The 25,018-nt window shown below is 38.5% G+C and overlaps 1 protein-coding gene across 4 annotated transcripts in view; it reads left to right on the top strand.

Moving 5' to 3' along the window:
* The window catches only part of Cask (calcium/calmodulin dependent serine protein kinase), a 331,839-nt gene that overhangs the window by 246,307 nt on the left and 60,514 nt on the right, over positions 1 to 25,018 (top strand). For all 4 annotated transcript variants that reach the window (XM_038316597.2, XM_038316596.2, XM_038316595.2 and 1 more), the window contains exon 11: positions 13,070 to 13,191. In XM_038316597.2, coding sequence (XP_038172525.1) covers positions 13,070 to 13,191 — 122 coding nt within the window. The remainder of the gene's footprint in view (positions 1 to 13,069; positions 13,192 to 25,018) is intronic.

The following is a 25,018-nucleotide window of genomic DNA, read 5'->3' as shown; positions in this document are numbered from 1 at the left end:
AACTCATGTGTGCAAGTATTCAGGGAAGAAGCTCATAGAAGAGTTGCCTGTGTTCATGAGTGGTACGTAAGTACTCCTGGGGGAGAAAAACCTGCTAGTGCTCACACAATCGTTCTGCAGAATGCCCACGTTTACATCTGACTGTGACGTGTTCACCAGCACCATTCACTAAAACTCTAAATGACCAATTTAGATACAAAGTGCTTAGATTTCTTTTTTCCTTTTTATTTATTCTTCTTTCATACAATACATCCCTACCACAGCCTTTCCTCCGTCCTCTCCTCCCAGTCCTCCCTCACACTTCCTTCTTCCCCAGACCCACTGCTCCTCCATTTCTCTTCAGAAAAGAACAGGCCTCCCACTAAGATCAGCGCAACAAGGCCTAACAAAATGCACAAGCCCTCATATCAAGGAAGCCCTGCAGAAAGAAAAGGGTTCCATGAGCAGCAAATAGTCAAAGACACCACCCCACCCCTGACTCCCACTGTTAGGAATCCAACAAAAACCCCAAGCTAAACAACCACAGCATATATGCAGAGGACTTAGCCCAGACCCATGCAGGCTATGTGGTTGCCACTTCAGTCTCTGAGCCTCTATGAGCCCTGCTTACTTGGTTCTGTGGATCATTTTCTTGTGGTGTCCTTGACCACACTGGCTACTACAATCCTTCCTCCAACTCTTATGAGGGGTTCCCCAAGCTCCGCCTAATGTTTGGCTGTGGGTCTCTGCGTCTGCTCCCATCAGCTGCTGGAGGAAGCCTCTCTGACAATGATTGGGCCAGACACTGATGTATGAGTATAGCAGAATATCGTTAGGAATAATTTCATTGACTTTTTGTCAGTCGTGTTGGTTCTACCCTAGGTCTCTAAGCCATCCAGCTTCTGGGTCCTGGCTGTCCAGTGTTGGACATGGGCGCCTTCTTGTTTATTTACTTAGCTCCTGTGTTGTATGTCATCGAGCCTCATCTTTACTTCTGTTCGAGACAAGTTTTATGTGGTTGGATTTGTCCTTCTCATTTGACTTTCATATACCTAAACTGGTTTCTTTAATATTTGTATATGAGCATTAGAATTCAGACTTGAGACCCTGCCTACAGCATGAGTAGTATTCCCAAAGTCAGCAATATAAGAGTGCTTTTTCCTTGGTGGGTTTAGAAATGTCAGTGTTTGTGCTTCTGCTCTCTCTTCATGCACATATGTGCACACACAGACTCAATCTCTTACCAAGCAGTATGTGTCTACACCATATGCAAAATGACAGGACTGAGTTTCCCAATCCAACAGGTATGTACTTCCTCCTTTTGACTTTTACCAACCGGGATATGAATCTTCCTCTTTTGAGTGAAGGTGATTTCCGAACACATTCAGAATCTTAGAGAAGTGACGGGGGAGAAAGCCCAGAGGCTTCCTCTTGTGCTGCCCCAGGACCTGCCTGAGCCCTTATGGTGCAGTGGCCTGGGGCATAGTTGTCATTATATACTTGCTCCGATCAGTTCGTCTCTGCCCTTTTCCCCCACTGTATTTTGTTCCCATCCCCTGAACAATTTTTAGAGCTTGACTATCTCTGTTCTGGCTTTCGGCATAGATTACAGTTGACCCTATGTAGGGAGAGTGCATCCAGGCATGGATTGTATTTCATATTTGTGATGACATACTAGATTCACAATTTGTACTATATTTAGAATAAATTATCTCTTTGAGATGTGTGCTCAATGTCTATACTGTCACTTCCTAGAAAATGTTGTGCTCCTTGTAAATCACTTTGTAAACCTAATCTCCAGAATTTGTCTTTAATTAATATTTACCTCTCTACCCACTGAGAACATAATGAGGACAGAGATGTTCTTTTTCTGAAAAAGTTGAAATGTTTCTTTACAGAAAGAAATTATATTCATAGACATGCTTATTTATATTAAACATACTTTATCTAGGTTTTCCCTTCTTTAGTACAATCTTTAAATGATTTGGTTGAGACAGATTCTTAGTTTTTGTCGTTTTTAAGCAACAACAGAAAAGCTTCTTCCACCATCTTGTGGGCAAATTGCAAGGTCTCACGTTAATTGTTCACAGTTGAGCATTCCTTCTTGGCATCCCTTTCCTGCATTCTCACTTTGTTACCTTCTCTTTCTTTTCTTCTCTTCTCTTTTCTTTAATTCTGGGAATTTCATGATCTTCTAAGCAATGTATATTTTAAATGGCTACAGCAATTCCCTGTAAAGGATTTTTTTTTTCAGTGATGCTATATGGGCACTACAAACAAAAAGTAGAAGAATTAAAATCTAGCTGTAAGTCACTACCATAAATGAAGAGGAAAATTTTATGTAGTCAGATGTCAGAAGCAAAGGTTTTTAAAGAAAAGTGTAACGTTTTCCTACATGTTTCACATAGCTAAGAGAAATTATTCATACATTTCTAAAATTAATTTTTAATACTAAGCCTTTTGTGGAGGCATTCTGCCCTAATCAACATTCCTGACCAAGCAGCCATCTGGCTACCCGTATCCTCTCTGCAGCCAACACTAGTGCATCCGCTGCAAAAAAAAAAAGCCATTTCTGTATTTTATCTAGACTCAAATAGAGCTTTGCAATTTTGTAAATGAAAATATCGACATTTGTTTTCCATTACTTCCATCTTCTCTTTAGTATTTCCATTAATTTTCAAACCCAAAATCTTCTCTATTTATCCTCATACTTGTTCATTTTAAATTCCTAAAGTTATCCTTTCCTCTGTCTTTCTGTTTGAATTTGTATGGGTTTGTTTTACACTACAAAACGCGAAGCATATTTTGTGATTACCTGCAAATGCATCAAGCCCAAGACAAGAAAGAGAGAAATAGCTGCAGAACCTATACTTGTAGGGTACTGATGGGGGGTGGGCAGAAAGGGCTGGGAAGACAACAGTGTATTTCACCAGCTGCCTATTCTTTACACAGACTGTCCTCGTGCTCTGCCTTTCATAGTACCTTTTCTGTTCTTACAGAGTGATAGGTTGGTACATTTTTTTTTTACATAAGCCTAACAAAGTAATAATTGGCAATCCCAATTTTGGGTCCCAAATTTTCTTAAAATTCTCTCTACAACATTTTTTGAGGACAGTGACTAAAACTGCTTGCCCACAAAATGCAGCATGTTATATGCTTAAATTAAAGTTTAACATCGTAATGTGTATGCATTTGAGAAAATGTGAGTATTTAAAAATTACGGTTTAAAATTAATAAGCTCCCCAGCCTGTCATCCAAAGAAAAGTTGGACATGTTTAAGTATGTTATTGTAATGCAAAACACTTTTTTCTTAAAGATACTTTTCTATTTTGATTTTTATGACCTTCATTATGTATTAACTAAGGTTAATCTTACGGTAAACAGTTGCTTTGTTACTTAATTCAAAGTGGAAATAGTCTGTTCTCATATTTCAAAGCAAAGAATTTAGAATTAGATCCCAGTAACTGATGTGTGAAATTTTTTGGGGGGGTTTGTCGACTGGGGGACTGTGCTTGTGGCTTATCTAGTGGGCCCAACTATGGCTTGATGACCTGCTTGCTCTAAAATCATGTTTGTCCTTTGTCCATATGCTGCCTTCCTCCTAGGACTTCTAGCAGCAGAAAGTAGGTATCCCTTTGTTTTCCTCTAAGGTTTATCTTTATGCAAAAGTGTTTGACTTTGCATGGTTCATAATTGGCTTGACTTTTCCATGGCTGTTTGTGTTTAGATGTTTAAATGTGAATTTTACACTGTCTGACCATAAAATGAGAACTCATATGTATTGATTTCCTGGGGCATTGTTATTCAACTTAATTTCTCACTTATTTCAAAAGTCAAAAGGAGGCAGAGTTAAATTTTCAACCACACTTAATATTATTTCACATGTGAATTTCAAACACAAATATATTCATTCAGGGAAAAGATAACATTTTATTTTGTAGTTGGCTTTCAAGAAAACTTTTAGGGTAAGTGAGTTTCCTTTTGACAGTTTCATACATGAGTGGGGTTTGTTGCTGATACAGAGTCCATTCTCAGTTTATTAATGTTGGGCTGTGAAATGAGCCCTGAAACCATGTCCTTTAACAGCTTGACCATTAAATATAGTTATCAGAAGGCATAGAGGTACACTGGTGCAACCCCAGCACTCAGGAGATGAGGCAGAAAAGTCACACGTGGAAGACCAGTCTGGACATTAGTAAAGCCCTGTCTCAAAAAAATAAATAACAGAGAATAGTAATGATGGGTTTACCTTAATTGCAAAAAGATATAATCTGAATATGTGGGAAAATTAATTTGTAAGAAATATGCACACAAATGTAAGTAAAACTGAGACAGTCCAGATAAAGTGGGTAGTTTGCATTAACATCAGTATTCAAAATGCAAAATAAAACTTTACTTCAAAGTGATGCTTACTAAAGGAAAGTAAATAAGAGACAAAGATAAATTAGAAAATCTGAGTGCTAACAATTAAATTCATTGCCACTTTTGTTCATTTGGTATTTATAGCTAAATTTGCAGCCAATACAAAAATCCCATCATATACTGGTGGTCTGTGGCTGAGTACTGAATTGCTTCATTCTCCATGCAGTGTCTGTGGATCAGAAGTAGGGGCATGGCTTTGCTAAGTGCCCCTGCCAAAAGATCTCTTGCAATGGTGCTCCAGATCTGCCATCCCCCTTTGAAGGCATGACTATAGGTGAAATCTTTCAGCTCACCCAGTGGTTAATAGAAAATTTCTGTTCTTCGCTGTCTGTGACCTTGTCTATAAGACTGTTCACAACCTGGCAGCTTACTGCTCCAACACAAATGACTAAAGAGAAGCCAAGAGCTGTTCCCTTGTTTTTCCAATTTTTAACCTTGCCACAGAAGTGTGCCATTCTATATGCTCAGTCCCCATGCCAGGAGAAGGGGTTGATCACAAACAGTGAGAATACCAGGGGACAGCATCTTAGGGACCCAGCAGCTACCTATATATCCATGCCGGTATATAAATATAAAAATATAAATCTATATTATATTTTAAAATATAAAATATAAATAAAATATAAAAATAGAAATCAATTAAGCAATCAACCTCTCCTTCCTTCTCTCCTCTTTCCTTATTCCTCTCTCACTATCCCTTTTAATCAACCATACGCTATCATCACAATTGAGGATGAACATCCTGTCAGTCATGCTTACTCATCTGTGTAGTGTAAAACATTACACAAATGGGCATTTAAGGGATAGCCAAATATTGTTAAAGTACTTTGAAAAAATAGTGCTCAAAGAAATGTTACTACTTATGCCTACTGTCACACACCTTTTAGTCCTAGGACTTGAGAAGCAGAGGCAAGGAGATCTCTATGAGTTCAAGGCCAGCACGGTCTATATAGTGAGTTCCAAGACAGCCAGAGCTGCATAGTGACATCCTGTCTCAAAAAAAAAAAAAAAAAACCAAAAGTAAAAATAAAGAATATTACTTCTTGGAAACCAACTATTTTAATAAACATGATGTCACTAGAATTGAAGCCTATGTATACTGATGAAATATATATGTAGAGTTGCTTAAGTACTTTTTTGAGGTACCCATACCATAATCTACATATAAGGAACCTGAGACATTATTATCATGTGTAAATTTTCACAACTGGAACTGGATATAGTACACATGCCATAATTTTAAATACAGTTTCCATTGTGGGATTTACTATTACATAATTATAGCTTGATTAAAAGGCTGAATTTGCTTTATCCACTGAAAATAAAAGCTGTGGACTAGGGAATAGTGGTAAGAAGAGACGGGCTGCAGTTAGACGGGGCCGTATTTTTGAGTGATGACAGTGTATATTTAAATTGGTGAGTTAACTTAATAAAGTACACTTTTGATTAAGAAAAAATTTTGAGACCGGGTCTCACTATGTAGCCCTGGCTGGCCCTGAACTCACAGAGATCTGCCTTCCTCTATCTCCTGAGTGCTGGCATTTAAAGACATGTGCCACCAAACCTGGCAAAACAAAATATATAAACATTATATTGCTTAGCTGGGAACAGGGTTAACATCTATAATCTCAGCACCCAAGAAGGATGAGACAGGATAATCATAACTTCAAGGCTAGCCTGAGCTACATAATGAAACCCTATCTTTAAATAAGGCATCCTGTTGTCAAGGGAGAGGCTTTGACTGGGTGATGAGGGTGTATGTCCAGTGGGACAGTGTTGTGTTAATGAGCCTCTCCTGAAATGGGCAATAGACAGTATTGCTTACCCTTCAAAAGAAGTGGGTTGCCTTCACATGCTGCACTTGCCAGTGGTACCATGTTGCTTAGCTGTACAAGAAATGTATGTACACAAGAAATGCACACAGATCTTTCTTGCAATAACTCCAGGTAAACATTGGAGCACCCAAGCCCATTGAATGGTAAACTTGAGATTTGTATACTTTGCTGTATTTCAGTTTTATCTGGAGGAGAATTGAAATCTCTGCTGAACTGTTTGAGAGTGAAGTGACTGGTGTTAGCCACTCTGCCACTTACTTTGCCATGACTGAGAAATAAAATGACTTGCCAGTGGATAACTGGCTATACAGTGATAGATCCGTACAACAAGCTGTGAACGACTGTGGGCTGGGTGGTTCTCAGACTTTCTGCCTGTTTGGAGTTGTTCATCGTTTGCTATGTGGGGGGAAAGGTTTTGAGGGGGACTCAGACTACACTGACACCGAGAACCACATAGTTTAAACATTATTCTGTTTACTTTTCTGTTGTCCTTTTGGGTTTATTTTCACTTGGTAATTTTTTTTGTGAGACTTTACCACCCTTGAAATAAAACTGTTCTGGATCCAGAGCTTTTATTGACCTTAAAAACATATTCCCCTTTAAATAAATAGGCCTAGAAAACAGTTTTAAAGTAGTTGACATATTTATGCTGTTTTTACTATTGTTTCATAATAATAGACTTTTAAAAGAAGACTTTTCAGAAAAACTTTCTGAGAAATGAGATTCTTTACAAAAATAGAAATGTTTTCAACCTGAACTTTTAAAAACACACTTGATTACTGAATGAACTGTGTAAAATATTATCCTAAGCCAGGATATAATTGTGTTTTGTAAATTTATCAGTATAAAAGTTTGGGCAAAATGCTAGAAAAGAATCTTATATGGTAAATGCAAATGAGATTAAAAAGCGAATATAAATTGGAAGCATTACTGAACACGTGATCTGGGTGCATTGCTGAGGTAATATGTGGTATAAGGTTATAGAGAGAACAATGAAACAGGAGTCATAGTTGGGTGCTAGGATTCATTTCTCCGCTCTCCATCTAAGAGTAGCCCTCAGATAGGTTATTGAACCCTGATAAGCTTCCAGTTTTTCAAATGTAAAAGCATTTGCCTGCATAACAGTGTTGCATCAAATCATTTCAAGTAGCAAGGATAAAACACAAATTACCATACATGTGTTTGTATGAAAATAATTTCCACTCTGATTTTATCTGGGCATGCTAGCTCACACCTGTAATCCCATCTCTTGGGAGACTGACACAGGAATTTGAGGCCAGCCTGAGCTACATAGCAAGATTCTATCTCCAAAAAATAAAAAATATTTTCTGTGAGTAAATCTTCTATTTTAATACTTAACTCTAAATTCTTCAAAATTTGTTTAGAAAAAATACTTTTAATCAAGAATAATTGATAAAACATCCTTTTGAACCACACACTCTACAAAGTACAGTCCAGAATACAAAAGCAAATAGGATGCCTGTGGTTGTGCCATTGGATAGCTGTCTCCTAGGGAGAACTTGTGGACTACTTATTGGCTGATTGGTTTGGTTTTTTAAGGTAGTTATTCCAGGGTTTTATAGGAAAGTATCATTTTCAATCTTTAAAAAAGTCATTAGTTCCTATATGACAATATTGATCTACAAAATGAATACTAGTAACAGCTTAATCATCTGTGTCTAGTGCCTGTATTTAAAATCTGAAGCAATAGCAGTGGGAAAACCTTACCAAAATCTTTATGTCAATGTATTTTTAGCCAGGTTTGTTTATTTTATTTTGTATGACTATTTTGAGTGTGTGCGTGCTTACATGCGTGCGTGCGTGTGTGTGTGTACTATATGTTTCTGGTGCCCTCAAAGATCAGAAGAAGCACCATATCCCCTAGAATTTGAGTTACAGATGGTTGTGAGCCACTGTGTGGCTGCTGGGACTCATCCTGGGTCCTCTGCAAGTGCAATCAACTGCTTTTAGTACTAAGCCATCTCCCCAGCCCCATGTTAATTTATTTTTTTTTTCATTGAAGAACTATGGGCCTTTTAGATGGGTTTGGTACTTGATTAGAGATACTAGTTGTACACATCCATCAGCCCCAAAATATGTTTTGAGGTTCTGCTGGTCAAACCCAGAGAAAGAAATAACAAGATTGCAGGCAATGGCACAGCAGAGTCTGGGGGATCTCTTATAAGTTCTAGGCCAATAAAGAAATAATAAGACTAGAATTGGTTCTTTAAAAAGAAGCTATGGAAATGGTCACAGTTTGGGATGGAGTGTAGCTCAGTAGAAGAGTATCTGCCAGCCATGAATGGAGCCTTGACTTCAATCTCCAGCTCTGAAAATAATAAGAACAGCAACCACAGGTAAAGGAAAGATTTTAAAATTAAAGCAAAACCATTTATTCGGTTTGAGAAATGAAAGAAAAATTAAATGAAACAATTCTACATAATTACAGAATCTTAGTGACTTTTTTTTCAATGACTTGAGTACAACTGGGGAAGTGATCCCTTTCATGAGGGAGAGTACATTAAATGAATCCCATTTGTGTATAAACTAGTAAGGGACTATAATTCCCTCCAGAAGTGACAGATAGAGGTATAGTAGACCATTGGAGACAAAGGAAATGCAGGCTAACAGATGTCTTTCATGTTTTCAGAAAGACATCCATCCAGTGGCCCCATCAGCAGATTTATCCCATGGTTAAGGCGGGGACTTTCTGCTCATCCTCCTCTTCGTCCCCAACCCTGTCCCAGGATCACTCAATTCAGGGTGTAATTTGCCTCCTGCATACACCAACCTCGGAGCTCCTTGAGGCTTGAGAGCATAGTTCTGTTTTCCTTGAAGCCCCTACCTAGCACCTGGCACAAAGGGAAAACATTCAGTTCAGTAAGGAACTTAGTTATGGGCTGATGCACTAGGGCCAAGTTCTTTTCCAACCTCTATATCTATGCATGAACCACGACTGTTACAGTTTTCTATGTGCTTCCTAGCACAGGCAATTAGTATGGTAAGTCAGGCAAAGCATAGATTTTAAGCTAAGCCCTAGTTCTACCACTTCCTAGCTGGAACCTTTGAAAAGCAGATCTCTATCTAGAAAGATGGAATGATATCTGCCTTTATTTGTTGGCAAATAATAGAAACTAAAGAATTAAGAGCTGTTGTTCTTATGAATTCTCTTTAATTTATCTTTATTATTTTAACTGTATGTGTGTGGAGGGGGTGTATGCCATGAGTACAGTTGACCACAGAGGTCAGAGGCATCAAATCCCCCTAGAGCTGGAGTTACAGGCAATTGAGAGCTAGGAATTGAGCCTGGGTCTAGGCAAGAGCAGCAAGTGATCATAAGTACAAGCCATCTCTCCAGCCCCTATTAATCATTCTAAAGGACAGTCCGGTTCACAGCTTGTAGACGTTATAAAATACATAACATACAGACCTGCCCTGGGGATTTTATAACCCTTTAAAAAAGGAATAAACAGAGCCGGGCGGTGGTGGCGCACGCCTTTAATCCCAGCACTCGGGAGGCAGAGGCAGGCGGATCTCTGTGAGTTCGAGACCAGCCTGGTCTACAAGAGCTAGTTTTAGGACAGGCTCTAAAAAAGCTGCAGAGAAACCCTGTCTCGAAAAACCAAAAAAAGAAAAAAGAAAAAAAAAGGAATAAACAGAAGTCCAGTGAGTGACATGTGGAATGTGCTGACAGGACAAGAAAGACACACGTACTTGGGGAATTCACAGATCCACCAGTGATATACCCTGGTCAGGTACACGCGGGAGTGCTTTCCAATCACCAGCCTGGCCACCTTAGTATTCACTTAATACATGATCGTTTTGTTTTAATCTTATTAGTAAGCTGCTATATAGTGTATATATATGAGCACAATAATTACTAAAATGACTGAATGAAAATAACTAGGTTTTATGTTATCTGACTTTAAATATACAAAAACCTATTTCCTTAATATTTTTGTTGTTTTAGTTTCATAAGTTTAGGACTTTAGAACTGATTTTTAAAAATTGATAACCCTGGTATCATTTAATTCTGCTAGTGATGATGTGCTTTAAGGAATTCAAGATTCATAGGGACATTGGAGACTAATTTTTTTTTTCTACATGTTCTCTTAACTTTGCAGATCTTTCAGTAAGGATGAACAAAGTTGGTTTTGTGTTACTTTACAGTGTGTTGTTGTTGTTGTTTTGTTGTTCTTTGAGGGTTTGTTTGTTACTACATTGAGCAATATAAAAATCCTAAAAGCGGGTAAAAGGCAATAGATTGCATCCGTCCGTACACCTTCAGGAATACCAGGGGCAGAGGACTGATTTCTGCTTTGTACCTTTTTATCCCATTTAATACCTACTTAATATTTCTGGTGAAAATCTCGATAGCCTGATAGGCATAAATTATCCAAAATTTGAAAGTACCACTAGTTACTTCTCAACAAATAAATGGTCAAACTAGCATGTTCATGCCATGGACTACAGCTCAGCAGTAAAGAGGAGCAAACTGGATGACTGCAGAGAATCATGCCAGGTTTAAAAGAAAGAGCCAATCTCCCGCCAGGCGGTGGTGCCACACACCTTTACTCCCAGCACTTGGGAGGCATAAGCAGGTGGATCTCTATGAGTTTGAGGTCAGCCTGGTCTACAAGAGATAGTTCCAGGATAGGCTCCAAAATGACAGAGAAACCCTGTCTCGAAAAACTTAAAAAAAAAAAAAAAGCCAATCTCCAATGGTTATATGCTATGTGATTTCATTTATATAATATCACAAAAAGACCAAATTATAGAAGTGAAGAGCAGATTGGTAGTTGTCAGGGCTTAGGAAAGAGCAGAATGGGAGGAAATTGAGTGACTCTGAGGCATCATGAAGATGCCTTGTGGGGACAGATGTTTTGTAGCTTATTTTACATATATCATCATCCTGACTGAGGTATCTCCTAAGGTTTTGTCGTCTAGCAATATTGGAGGAAACTGAATGAACGTAGATCTTTGTGTCCTTTTTTTACAAGTGCATTGCATCTATAGCTATCCCAAAATAAAGACAATTTTTAAATAGCCACAGTAATTTTGTGACTTAAACACAAAACTTTAATGTAGCTAAATAGTACTATGAAAATCAGTAGCTTAGGTAGCAACTTGGTTTTGCTATTGTAGAAACCTTGGAACATATGCACAAGAACAGGATGAACTGAGTAGGGAAATAATAGCTCCTGTTACACTTCTGGTAGATTTAGTTCTATTTTTTCCACTGTGTGTGTGTGTCTGTCTGGGTTTTTTTTTTTTTTTACCATAATTAGGAAATATGTTACATGGTTTAGTGTTCTACTTTTATAAATTTTGTATCCTGAGAATTTTCTTATATCTTTAATTTTTTCAAAAAAAGTTTATTCATATATATATTTCATTATGTGAACATCCTATACTTTACCTAATCATTATCTATTAGATTTATCTTCCATTTATATGATAAATATCCTTGTACAAAATCTTAGTTTTCTCTTTGAAGTCAATTTTTACAAATGAAATTACCAGATTGAAACACATTAGCATTTAAGGTTTTTTGACTTTTGTTGCCAGATTACCTTCTGGGGAATAACATTGACTTACATTCTTACCAATAAACATATTGTAATGGACGGAATCTAAGACAAGAAGAACTAGAAACAGTTCTTAAGAATATTTCACTTTTGTCTGAAACAGGATTTTTATAAACTCAGCACTGACATTTTGGATCAGGCAACTCTTTGTTGTGAAGTGCTGTCCTAGACCTTGGAGAATATTCAGTACCTAGCTTCTACCCCTACAGGCCAATAGACACCCTCACTTCTGCTATTGTGACAACCCAAAATAGCCCAGACACTAAGAAATGTCCTCTTGGAAAATAAAATCCAAATCTCCCACCCAGCTGAGAACCACTAATCTGAAGACATAACTATGAATGAAGTACTTATTCTTAGACTTTCTTGGTATATACAAATGTGCTGAAGCCTCTTGGGATTCTTCTTATGAAATGTTTATTTACATGTTGTCTGTAGAGTAAAACACATTCTTTAAGGCTGTGCATATGACTTTAATAATGTTCATGTGTATCTTTCACTAATGATACCTGCCTAGTGTGCTAAACATGAGGAAATATAGGGAAACTGATAACGCTTCCATTCTCTGCCCTAAAAAAATGATTTTCTAAAACTTTCATGTGGTATTTGGATGTGTCCATTATGCATGCGCCTGTTTGTCTACCAGCCCTTTGTCTTTGGGTCTGTATAATGTCCTGAGACAATGAGAGTAACTTTGGTTCTCTTGACTTCAGATGTAAAGTTTGAAGAGGAATAAACTGACTGGGGTCTTTGATAACTAAAACTATAAAAGAATTTGCAAGCTTATTTTAAGCAGCAAGATCTCTCAGTTGAGGGTTTGTGCCTCTTATCCATAGTTGACTGTTCTTTTGGTTCTTGATAGAATGCCCATGTGTAAAAGGCCCACCTATGTTGTTTCTATGATATAGCAGTGCCTTGGGGTTCTCTACCCTTACTCTTTAGCTGATGTATAACTTGTTGCACCCAGATCTTCTGTCATTGTAGCCCAGTTGTGTTTACAGAGTGCTTTAATTTAAATATCCATGCTTAAGTTCACTTTTAAAAACAAAAGACACACTTTGTTGAGAACATAAATACTCAAAATATTCTGCCCTTTAACGATATGAAGCACATGTAAGCCTCTCCTTCATAAAAACGCAAGCCTTCTGAATCCTGGAGCTCGTTATTATTAAATGCAAGCTTCAGGTCACAAGGCAGTGCAACAGTGACGACGTGCTACCAGTTCTTTCCCCTTTCCCCCTCCAGGAGCCGTGTCTCAGGTGCTGGACAGCCTGGAAGAGATTCACGCACTTACGGACTGCAGTGAAAAGGACCTCGATTTTCTACACAGTGTTTTCCAGGATCAGCATCTTCACACACTGCTAGACGTAAGTCTCGTCTTTTGAATTTTCTTGTTTGGAAAAATTTAATATTTAGCAGACCGTTTTACTTTATAGAGATTCGCAGATTTCTATCATTGCACTTCATTTCCAGTTTCTCTGGATCTGTGAAAAATGGGACAAACTATATAGTACAATTTCGAAACCAAAATAAAGCAAATGTGTAGTACAAACGCAGTATATCCTATGCAGCCACAATGTGGAAATTGTATATACTTATATTTATAAATAATGTGTGTGTGCAAGTGATGAGTTTTCAAAGAGTGTAGTACAACCCTAATTTACCAACGTATATTTTATTTCTATTATAATAAACTATTACTCTTAATGGTGATTTCTTTCTATTGCCTTAAAACATTATTCCTCAAGCATACATACAGAAGTGATAAAAACAAATGAGATATTGGGCAGCGGACTAGCTCTCTTCACACTGGGCAGTGGACTAGCTCTCTTCACACACATAAATATTTAATATCACTGGTACACTGGGATTCATACAAGTGATGTCTTCAAACATAAGAGCGTGTTCCATCATTAAATTTGGCAGGCTTCTTCACCAGCAGATTAGGGCACAAATAAACAAAAAAGCAAAAACAAAAACAGAAGCTAGACTAGGTATGGTGGCACATGCCTTTAATCCCGGCACTTGGAAGGCTAGGGCAGGCGGATCTCTATGATTTTGAGGCCAGCCCAGTCTACAGAGAGAGTTTCAGGCCAGCCAAGACTACATAGCGAGACCCTATTTCCCCTCCCAAAAAGAATATAAACAGATTTTCCTTCTATTACTTTCTGCAAGGCTGGATTTGTGGCTGCGTATTGTTTAAATCTGTTTTTGTCCTGGAATATCTTGTTTTCTCCATCAATGGTGAATGCAAGCTTTGCTGGGTATAATAGTCTAGGCTTGCATCCATGTTCCCTAAGTGTCTGTAGCACATCTATCCAAGCTCTTCTGGCTTTCATGGTTTCCATTGAGAAATCAGGTGTAATTCTGATAGGTTTCCCTTTATATGTTACTTGACCTTTTTCCTTTGCAGCTCTTAATATCTGTTCTTTATTCTGTATGTTTTGTGTTTTGATTATTATATGGCGTGGGGATGCTTTCTTTTGATCCAGTCTATTTGGTGTTCTGTAGGCTTCTTGTACCTTCATAGGAACATCCTTCTTTAGGTTGTGGAAGTTTTCTTCTATAATTTTGTTGAATATGTTTTCTGGGCCTTTGAGATGTAATTCTTCTCCTTCTTCTACCCCAATTATTCTTAGGTTTGGTCTTTTCATGGTGTCCCAGATTTCCTGAATGTTTTGTGTTAAGAATTTGTTAGATTTGTTTAGTTCTTTAATCTGTGAGTTTATTTCCTCTATAGTATCTTCAGAGTCCGAGATTCTTTCTTCCATCTCAGCTTGGTCGATCACCTTCCTGGACCTGGGGGGAGTTGGGAGGACCTTGGTCTTAGCATAGAGTGGGGAACCCTGATGGCTCCTTGGCCTTGAGAGGGAGGGAGGGGAGGTATGGGTGGAGGGGAGGGGAGGGAGGGGGGAGGAGGAGGGAAGGAGATGGAAATTTTTAAATATAAAAAAAATAAACCATGAGAAGAAAAAAAATATAAACAGAAACTACCATCCATGCCTACCTTAAGTGTAGTATCAGAAAGCTTGCATGATTTCTACAGTGAAAATCTTCTTGGATGGTTCTGATGGTAATAGTACATGTCAGTCATTTTTGTAGGAAGCTTTTTGCCATGATAAGAGAACAAACTTGCTTTGGAAGACCTAAAAATATTTGGTACTACTTGATTCACCCACCATGGGATACAGATTACATTAAAGCAAAACTTTCCAGGATATTCTATAGATCATTCTTCTGCTATGGCAATAAGAGAGAAAAAACTTTTAATTGGTTATTTCATGACTAAATAAGTGTGGGATTCAAAATGGGCATTATAATATTAACAGTGCTAAGATGTCCTGAAAAAAGAAACCTTTTGAGGTTTTTTTAATAACATTTCTCAAACTAATTCAGGCACAGATCTTTTACTTTGAGATCCTGTAGAGCCCTATTTTGATGAGTACCGCTATGGGGGAAGCTGAGCTAAGAATGTTGCATGATGTTGCAGCTTCACACTGAATAATTATAGTTATTGAACAGTGGTTTCTCTCTATAAATTTGGTCAAAAATTAATTATCAGATTTCCTTAGTTTAGCTTTGGGAGGGGTGACGTTTATGAGGCTATGTGGATACATGTGTACATGTATATACATACGTGTAGAGGCCAGAAATTGACATAGAATATCTTCTTTACTCACTCTCTACCTGACTTTTTGAGACAAGTTGTCTCACTAAACCTGCAGCTTTTTTATTCATGTAGGCAGACTGGGTAGTGAACTATAGGGGTCCTCCAGCATTGAAGTTGCAGAGACAATGCTGAGACCAGCTTTTCATATGGAGTCTGAGGACCTGAACTCAAGCCCTAATGCTTACACAGTACAATTTTACTCACTGAGCCATCTACTCCTCCCCTGGTTTGGCTTTTTAAATACTGGGCAAACAGTTTGAAATTCTGTGTGAAGAGGCCAGAGAAAGAGAGAACCCAAGTTCAGTTCTTACCACCCACATCAGACATCTCACAACTGCCTATAACTCTAGCTCCAAGAGATCCAACACCCTCTTCTGGCTTCTATAGGCAACTGTGTTTCCAGACACACACTCACACATAGACACATGTGTGTAAACATAATTTAAAATGGAATCTTTAAAATGAGTGTGGAGCTGGGGAGATGGCTTCCTGCCGAGCTTAATGACTCAGGTTCAATCACTGGAACCCACATGGTGGAAAGAGATAATCAACTCTTGCAAGTTGTCCTTTGACCTCTGACTTCAGAATGTAAGGGACCTAGAAAATACAGTTTAGACACGGGCATAGATTGGAGGTGTAACTCAGTGGTAGAACACTTGCATAGCATGTTCAAGATCTTTGGTTTGATCCTCAGCATTCAGGAGACTGAGGCACAAGGATCACAAGTTAGAAGCCAACTCAGTCTACACAGTGAGACTACCTAAAAAGGAAAAGGGCCAGTGAGGTGACTCCGCAAGCAAAGGCACTTGCTACCAGGTCTCATGTCCAAAGCCCACACAGTGGAAGGAGAAAACTGACTCGTCAAAGTTGCCTTTGACCTCCACACACGTGCCATAGCATGGAGCCCCCCCCAAACACATACACATCATACATACACACACACACACACACACACACACACACACACACACTCACACTAATAATAGTAAACAAATTAAAATTCTAAAGCAAGAGATAGTAGGGATGAACAGCTCTTGGGGAGAAACTTTTTTTTCTCATTTTTTTTATTAAAGTTTCCATCTCCTCCCCTCCTCCTCCCCCTTCCCTCCCTTCCCTTCCACCCATACCCCCACTCCACCCCTCTCCAAGACAAAGAGCCATCAGGGTTCCCTTCACTATGTTAAGTCCAAGGTCCTCCCAGCTCCCCCTAAGTCCAGGAAGGTGAGCAACCAAACTGACAAGGCTCACAGTGAGCCCGTCCATGCTGTAGAGTTCATGTTCATTGCCGTTGTCCTTGGTTTCTCAGTCCTCCTCCACCATCAGCCACATTCAGAGAGTCCGGTTTGGTCCCCTGTTCCATCAGTCCCATTCCAACTGGACTTGGTGGTCTCCCGTTAGATCTGTCCCACCGTCTCAATGGGTAAACGCACTCCTCACGGTCCTGACTTCCTTGCTCATGATCTCCCTCCTTTTGCTCCTCATCAGGACCTTGGGAGCTCAGTCTGGTGCTCCTATGTGGGGCTCTGTCATTTTCTCCATCCAATGCCAGGTGAAGGTTCTATGGTGATATGCAAGATATTCATGAGTATGGCAATAGGATCTGGACATTTCTGGCACCCTCTCCTCAGCTGCCCAAAGTTTGTCCATCCATATTTCCTCCTTCCACTACTCCACACCCCATGCTTTCAATAAATTGTTTTGTTTTACAGGGTCCTTAATAGTGACAACCACTGGCATAGTTTGGAGGACTATGAATTCTTTCAGGTTGCTGAATCCCAGGGAACCATTTTATGTTATTCTTGTTGATGTAGTAATATTCTAAATATCTGAGTTGGAGACCAGAAGTTTTAAGCTGACAAAAAAAACAAGAATAAGCTCCTAGGGAGGACTGAAGAACATCTGAGGGCTCTGTTTGTCCCAGTCAAAGCTTCAAATCTCAACAAGAAGTTTAGCATTCAGGAAGACATCATTAGAATTTGGAGGGAACAAAATTACCATAGTGTTGACATGCCTGTCATTTGCAGCAACATGAGTGGTGACCATGGAAAGCATTTGGATTAGTATAGTAAGCCAGACACAGAAAGACAGCTGCGGCATGACGTCACTCAGATGTGGGACCTAACACTAATCTCATAGAAACTGAGTAGAAAGAATAGTCATTATGAGTAGCTGGGGAAGTTGGTGGTGGAAGGGTGGGGAGAGGTTGGCCAATAGTCCAGAGTTGCTGGGAAGAATGTGATCTGGTAGTCTCCTGCACAGTAGGGTGACTTTGGTTAACAATATCTATCATATTGAATATTTCAAAGTAGCTATAAGGGAGGATGTTAAGTATTCTTACCACAAATAAATGATAAATGTATGAGGTAACAGATATACTAAATACCTTGATTTGATTGCTGCCCAATGTCCTCTTCTTTTTTTATTGATTTTTATTGAGCTCAACATTTTTCTCTGTTCCCCTCCCTGCCTCTCCCCTCCCCCTTAACACATCACACCATTGTCTACAAATAAAGTACAGCTATTATGTATAGATTTATAAGAGGAGAAAAACCAGTGGTTCCTCAGAGGAAGATATGTTCTGACTTGAATTCTAGTTAATCTAGAGTTAGAATGAGTCAAAAAATCTCCAAATATTTGCTGCCTAACTATTCTCAGCACATGAACACTGTTCCTCATTTTGTAGGCAGAAATAGAGAGAGGCATGAGGGTGACCTGCTTACGTCAGCTTCTTTCAGCCTCTGCTTAAAACTCTAAGGCACCGTGTTAAGATGATCTACATATTAACTATTTAGGTCATGTTAGTGAGATATAATTTGACATGGATACTAGTTGGCTAAGGCTGCCAAATCAAAGTATCACAAATCTAGTGGTTTAAAGCAGCCAGTTCTAACCTTTACTGGCTGTCCCCAACCCTTTGACTTGGAGATACTTCCCTCCAGTCTCTGCTCTGTTCCTCATATGTCATTGTCGTCTATGCTTTTTTATCTGTCTTTACATGGCCTCCTTAAAAGGACACCAGCCATTGAGTTTAGAGTTGACTCTGATCCAGTATACCTCATCTTAATTACATTTGAAAAGCCTCCATTTCCAAATAAGTTACATTCTGGGTCTCTAGGTAGAGCTGAACTTTGGGAGACACAATTCAACGCAGTACAACATGAAAAACTGATTTTACCCTGAGTAACCATTTCAATCAGGTATGAGTGCTAACTGCACAAATCCAGCATAAAATAATTCAATGTCATTCTGTCAGTTACTCCCTTTACTTTCTAGGAAATAAGGGCTGAAGTATAGTCTTTGTCTTCTTGTGGTCTTTTCGAATCAGTGATGGTTTAAAATTTGTGTGGTACTTTGGATGGTCAGTTGATGTGTACATTTTTGATGGTTTTATTTTTTAGATTAAAAAGCATTTTGCAAGTGTTATTTTATAACAATTCTCAGTCTTCTTATTCTTAGAGAAATTTCCCTATTATGGAATAAATGTTTACTTTGTAACTAAAGTATTATAAAATATTGTTAAATGACACATTCATCATCTCTGCTACATTTTTACAACTAAGCTTCAAAAGTTCACTCACTGTCATACCTGACTGCTGGCATGTAGTGCCGTCTTGCTAGTGACTGTGATGCCCCCACCTAACTAATAGGATTTTGTAGGAAATCTTAAACTTATTCTTCAAAACTGTAACCAGTAAATGAATTGCTAAAACCACAAAGCCAACTCTAGGAGTGGCTTAATTTGGATGTTGATTTATAAGAAGACTAATAGATTAAGTAGTGTTTTAGTTTTAAATAATATGGTAAAATATTGCACTAGAAATAAACAAGTGCTGGAATCTCTCATATTGCGTATGACTGACATCTTTATTATATTGCTTTATTGCTTAGAGACAAGAGTTTTTCCATCTAGTCTGGAAAACTACAACTCTAGATTTACTATTTTGCATCTTTGAGATGACATTAATTTAGTAGACATGTTTGAAATAGAATATTTTTATAACTCAGAAGTTTCCTAAAGGAAAAAAGAAGTAGAACTTTTAGCAACTTAGAGTCTGACAAATAAATTATGACAGTTTGAATGTGTAATGGCATTGCCAGTCAGGAAATGCCAAAACTGTTTCTCATGAATTCTGGATTTAAATGTCTGGAATGAGAAGCCCTGAGGACCTTGGGAGACTCAGTTACTGGTAGTCCCCACCCCACGCAATCTGAAAGAAACATCAGCTTTGGCAGATACCCAAGCCCAGTGGTGGTGGTCTTTGTGCTGTTGTACACTTCCTAGGGCTGAAGATCAAAATCATTTTGCTTTGGGGAGTCACTTACTTTACCATTTCCAACTGATTAGAAAAAAAAAATTCCTTGTGTTTCCAGCTCTGCAGTGGGAAAGTACTACAAGAAACAAGATACCTGAGAGCTGGCTTAGCTGGGGTCCTTTTAATGTAGGTATTTCAGCATACTATTAAGATTGATATGGTCACTTTTTTGTTTTATTTTTTAGAGACAGGATTTGTGTCTTTTTAAAATCTAGATTCTCCATGTGAAAGAAAATATTTTTTTCTTCCTGAGCTTATCTCATTTAACTTGGTAATCTCCAGTTCATTCTATTTTCCTATGAATGGCATGGTTTTGTATTTTTCCTGTAGCAGAGTTTCACCGAATATTTTTATGCTGCATTTTATTCATTCATTCAAAGGATCGTAACCACTTCACTCTAGGCACTTCTATTCAACCTTACCCTGGACGTTCTAAACAATTTAATAAGACAAGAACAAAAGGCAAAGCATGAAGCTTGGAAAGGAAAATGTAAAAATATCTTCTCACAGAGATGTGAAAATCTTTCTCTTTTTGGTTTTTGGTCCTCAGGTTTTTTCCATGACAGGGCTTTTTTTTCTGTAGCAGCCTTGGCTGTCCTGGAACTCACTTTGTAGACCAGTCTGGCCTCGAACTCACAGAGATCCTCTTGCCTCTTCTTCCTGAGTGCTGAGATCAGTATGCACCACTATGCTCGTCTTACATATGGAAAATCTTAAATCATCTATTTTATACTCTATTAGAATTAATAGTAAGTTTAGCATGTTAACAAGAAGTAAGATCAATATGTGTGTTTCGTATAGAAACAAAATGTGAAAATAAGAAAACACCCATATTATCACAAAAAGGAAAAATACCTAGTGGTAAATTAAACATAAGGATTATGTACTTAAAACTGAAATGCTGTAAAAAGAAAGTAAATAAGAACCAGATAAGTGGAGAGTTAGGTTTATTTGTAACGACTCATTTCCATACTGATCTATACCATTCTTATCAACATTCCAGCAGTATTTTTTTATAGAAATTCATAGAATGTGGCCTAGGGGAATGGTAGCTCAAGGGGAGAGTGTTTTGTCTACCTTGCACAAGACTCTGACTTCCATCCCCAGTATTGGGGGAGGGAGCAATAGACAACTAGAAATTGACATGATGATCCTAAAATTTATTTTTGGTTTTTTGGGTTTTTTGTTTGGTTGGTTTGTTTTTGAAACAGGGTCTTTCTATAGCTTTGGAGCCTGTCCTGGAACTAGCTCTTGTAGACCCGGCTGGCCTCAAACTCACAGAGATTTGCCTGCCTCTGCCTTCCGAGTGCTGGGATTAAAGGCTTGTGCTACCACCTCTCAGTGATTCTGAAATTTATATGGACATGTCAAAAAGATGACAAAGAATAATAACATAAGAGAAATGATTTCAATGCTTACTATAAAGCTATTAAAAACAAAATAGATATATAGACTGATAGAACAAAAAGGGATTTAGAAATAAATTCCCACATTTATAGTTAATTTTCATGAAAAATGTCAAGAGAATTATGTGGCACAAAAAATAAAACCCCAGAGAGGGGTTAAAGCTGAAGATCAGAGAAAGAGAACAGTAAGCCTCTAAAGAGACCTTTACCCCTACCTATACTCAGACTAAAGGGATGATTCTCAGATATTGCAGTCACAATTTTATATGTGTTCTGTTTGTCCAACTAGGACAGCATACTGTCAGCAGTTGAGGCAAGAGCACTTTCTTGCCCAGTGGCTTACTTTTTCCACAAAGAAAATAAACTCTTTATGGAGTTTCTTCAATGGTCATCATCTTCTTTGAAGTAGATTGGTGCTGCCAGGAGCACACGTGTCTCATTGTCATAAAAAAAAAGAGCCTATGTTATTAAAACATCTTAAATGCTGTAGTCTGTAGATCTCTGGAGTGTTTGAAGATGACTTCTCTATCTAAAATATATCTTTGTTTGACCTTGAAAACATACCTAATGTGACTACAAGTTCGATTGTAATTAGTGATTAACTACTAGCCTGCATTTCCTTATTATCCTAAACAGTTGGTAATAATAATTTTCAAGGACTAGAAATTTGCATTATATTGTTAAATGAGTTGTATAGGTACAATACCTTGAACAAGAGTAGAAATGTGTGCACAGTATGTTCTAACAAAATTAATCTCAAATTTGTATCAATATACAGAATTTTTATACAAAATACAAAAGTCTAATCCAATGTAAAACACTTAAAACTAGTAGTTGTTTTTTGAAAGTAGATTCAATAATCTACCTTTTTATCTTATCATATCTATATCCTCTTTTTTCTTTTAAGAGTAGATTCAACAATCTACCCTTTTATCTATCATACCTACAATTAATTGACAAAGGAATAGTCTTTAAATGGAGATACCACTATTGAACTCCATAAGCAAAAATATAAAAATGAACTCTTACACCATAAACAAAAAATTATCTCAAAATAGATCATAGAGCCATTGTAAAAGTTTAAAACTATGATGGGGCACCCACTGAAACAGTCTACTGAGCTAATGGGAGCTCACCAACTCCAGTCAGACTGGGAAGGAACAAGCATAGGACCAACCTAGTTTCTCGGAGTGTTGGTGACAGTTGTATGGCTGGGGCAGACTGAGGGGACACTGGCAGTGGTACCAGGATTTATCCCTACTGCTTGTACTGACTTTTTGGGATCCTATTCTCTTTGGATGGGTACATTGCTCAGCCTGGATATAGTAGGGAGGGCTTTGGACCTTCCCCAAAGCAATGTGCCTTACCCTCTCTGAGTAGTGGATGGGGGTGAGGTGGGCGGGGGGGGGAGGTAAAGGGAATGGGAGGAGGAGAGGGAGTGGAAACTAGGATTGATATATAAAATGGAAAAAGATAGTTTGTTTTCTCTTAAAAAATAAAAAAGAACAAATAAAAAGAAAAAATTGTTTTGTTTTGTGGTGTTGGAGAGCATGTTGGGATTACATGCATGCCAGGCAAGCACTTTGCCACTAAGGCCCTAGTAGTATGGCCCCTATAACCTTTAAAAGAAAATATAGGGGCAAATCTTTATCGCCTTGGGATGGACGGAGATTTCTCCAAAAACCGAATTGAGACAATAATTATGTAACTGTTGGTTAAGGTTCCCTGCAGTCAGAGAGCCAATAGGATGGATACACACCACAAAGGGGCTTGCACAACATAGGCAGATAGCCAGCAGGGACTGTTTAGGCACTGGAAAGACTGAGTGCCCAGGAGCTGTTCGTCGCACGAGCGTGCACACCTCAGCAATTCAGATATGGTACTCAAGGACTGCAGGATTCCTAGATAGCTGCTGCTCTTCTGTTCATGTTGGAAGAAGAAGCTGGATTCCACTGTCAGCCAAAAATGGCCATAGCCCCATCAGCAACAAGATAAGATGTATTGACCAGCAAGGAACAAAGGCAAGAAGGCCTAAAGCAGCACTGTATTCCTCCTAGACTCTTTTCCCCCTAGACTGTGGAGTGGTGCCCCCTCTGAGACAGGGTCTTTCCTCTTGTTTGTTTGTATGTTTGTTTGTTTGGTTGGTTGGTTGGTTGGTTGGTTGGTTGGTTGGTTGTAGGCTGGCATTGAGCTGACAGAGATCTGCCTGCCTTTGCCTCAGATTAAAGGTGTGTGCCACCCCTGCCTGGCTAGAGTTTTTCTTTACTTGCCTGCCCAGAAGTATGGTTCTAACTTAACCCCAAATTCAATCAAGTTGCCAGTGAAGATGAAACAGCACAGCTGTCAGCAGTCACCACTTCAAATGCGCAAACTATGTGTTTCAGCGAAGGCCTTGTCAGTGAGCATTCAGGAGATGGAGGCAGAAGGATCAGACGCCTCACTTGTCCAGTATTGGTTCTTCTATGACTAGCCTATTTAGCATCATGGTCCTTACAGTTCTTCCACGTTGTAGAGCATGTATCCAAACTTCCTCCCTTTGACGGATGAGTAGTAGTCTGTTGTATGTGTATGTGTTGCATTTTGTTTGCACACTTATCCACTATCCACATTATATTGTAAATGTATAATAGGAAAGAACAGCTTCTCAAAATGCTAATCACAGAGATTTGTACTTTGGTTCCTTCTTCACATAATTGCTCTTTCTGGATCCCAAGTTGGTTCCTGTAGGTAGTCTCTATTATTTTTTTAAATGAATGCACTATCTTCTCTGAATGTGCTATGGATACAAGGTTTCGTCTGGTTTGTTTGAATGGATTGCATAAACCAGGGTTTGAAATTGACTTTACAGTACTCTAGTAGATACTAAATCCCAGTGTCAGCATCCCCCACCCATTTACTGACTTTCAGGAACTCTTCAGCTAGCCCAAAGGTACTGATCTTTCAGTTATCTTCACTGCCCATAGCAAACTTGAGTCCTGGCTTTACTTTAGACTATCGCATTACCAGGCAGCTGAACTTCAAGTACGGATATATTCCCACTAAAACATGACTTAAGCTAGCATTTCACTGTTATACTATTTAGCTAATGCTTTCCTGGCACATCTAACTCAAAAACGTTCAGCCACTATGTACACTCCCGATCAATTTCCAGCTCTAGCTATTCAGTATGAACTGAGCCCTAGCCAAGGACAAGCTAATTCCAGACTAGGACTCTCACTGCTTTACTCCCATCACTAGATTCTGAAGGTTTAGCATACTTTTGAGATAAAACACAGGTTTAATTTAAGATTTCTAAAAGGTGCTGAGACTACTTGTTTTCTGAATATTTAGAGGGAAAGTTAACTCAGAATAAATTGTAACAATACTGATCAAAGACAATGGAAGTACATCTTTCTAATGCATGCTGTGCATGGTCTCCCTGCAGTAGAGAATCATCTGCATGACTAATATTTGAATGCTTTCCTCAGTTATTCAAAATAAACTGGGGACTGGAGAGTTGGTACAGTAGTTGTAAGTACTTGCTGTTCTTCCAGAGGACCAGAGTTCAGTCCACAGCAACCCATGACAAACAGCTCACAACCATCTGTAATGCCAGCTCCATGGGATTTAACACCCTCTTCTGGACTCTGTGGCCACCTGAACATATATGGAATGCACTCAGTGGGGTATTTCTTAATTAAACAGATTTGAAAATTCCATAGTATGTAAGTGTTTAGGAGAAGGTGGTACTGATAGGATAGACAAATATTTAGCTCATAAAAGCCAGGCAGTGGCACACACCTTTAATCCCAGAACTTGGGAGGCA

The sequence above is a fragment of the Arvicola amphibius genome, chromosome X, assembly GCF_903992535.2.
Source record: "Arvicola amphibius chromosome X, mArvAmp1.2, whole genome shotgun sequence".
NCBI lineage: Eukaryota > Metazoa > Chordata > Mammalia > Rodentia > Cricetidae > Arvicola > Arvicola amphibius.
This window is presented reverse-complemented; position numbering and strand designations above follow the sequence as displayed.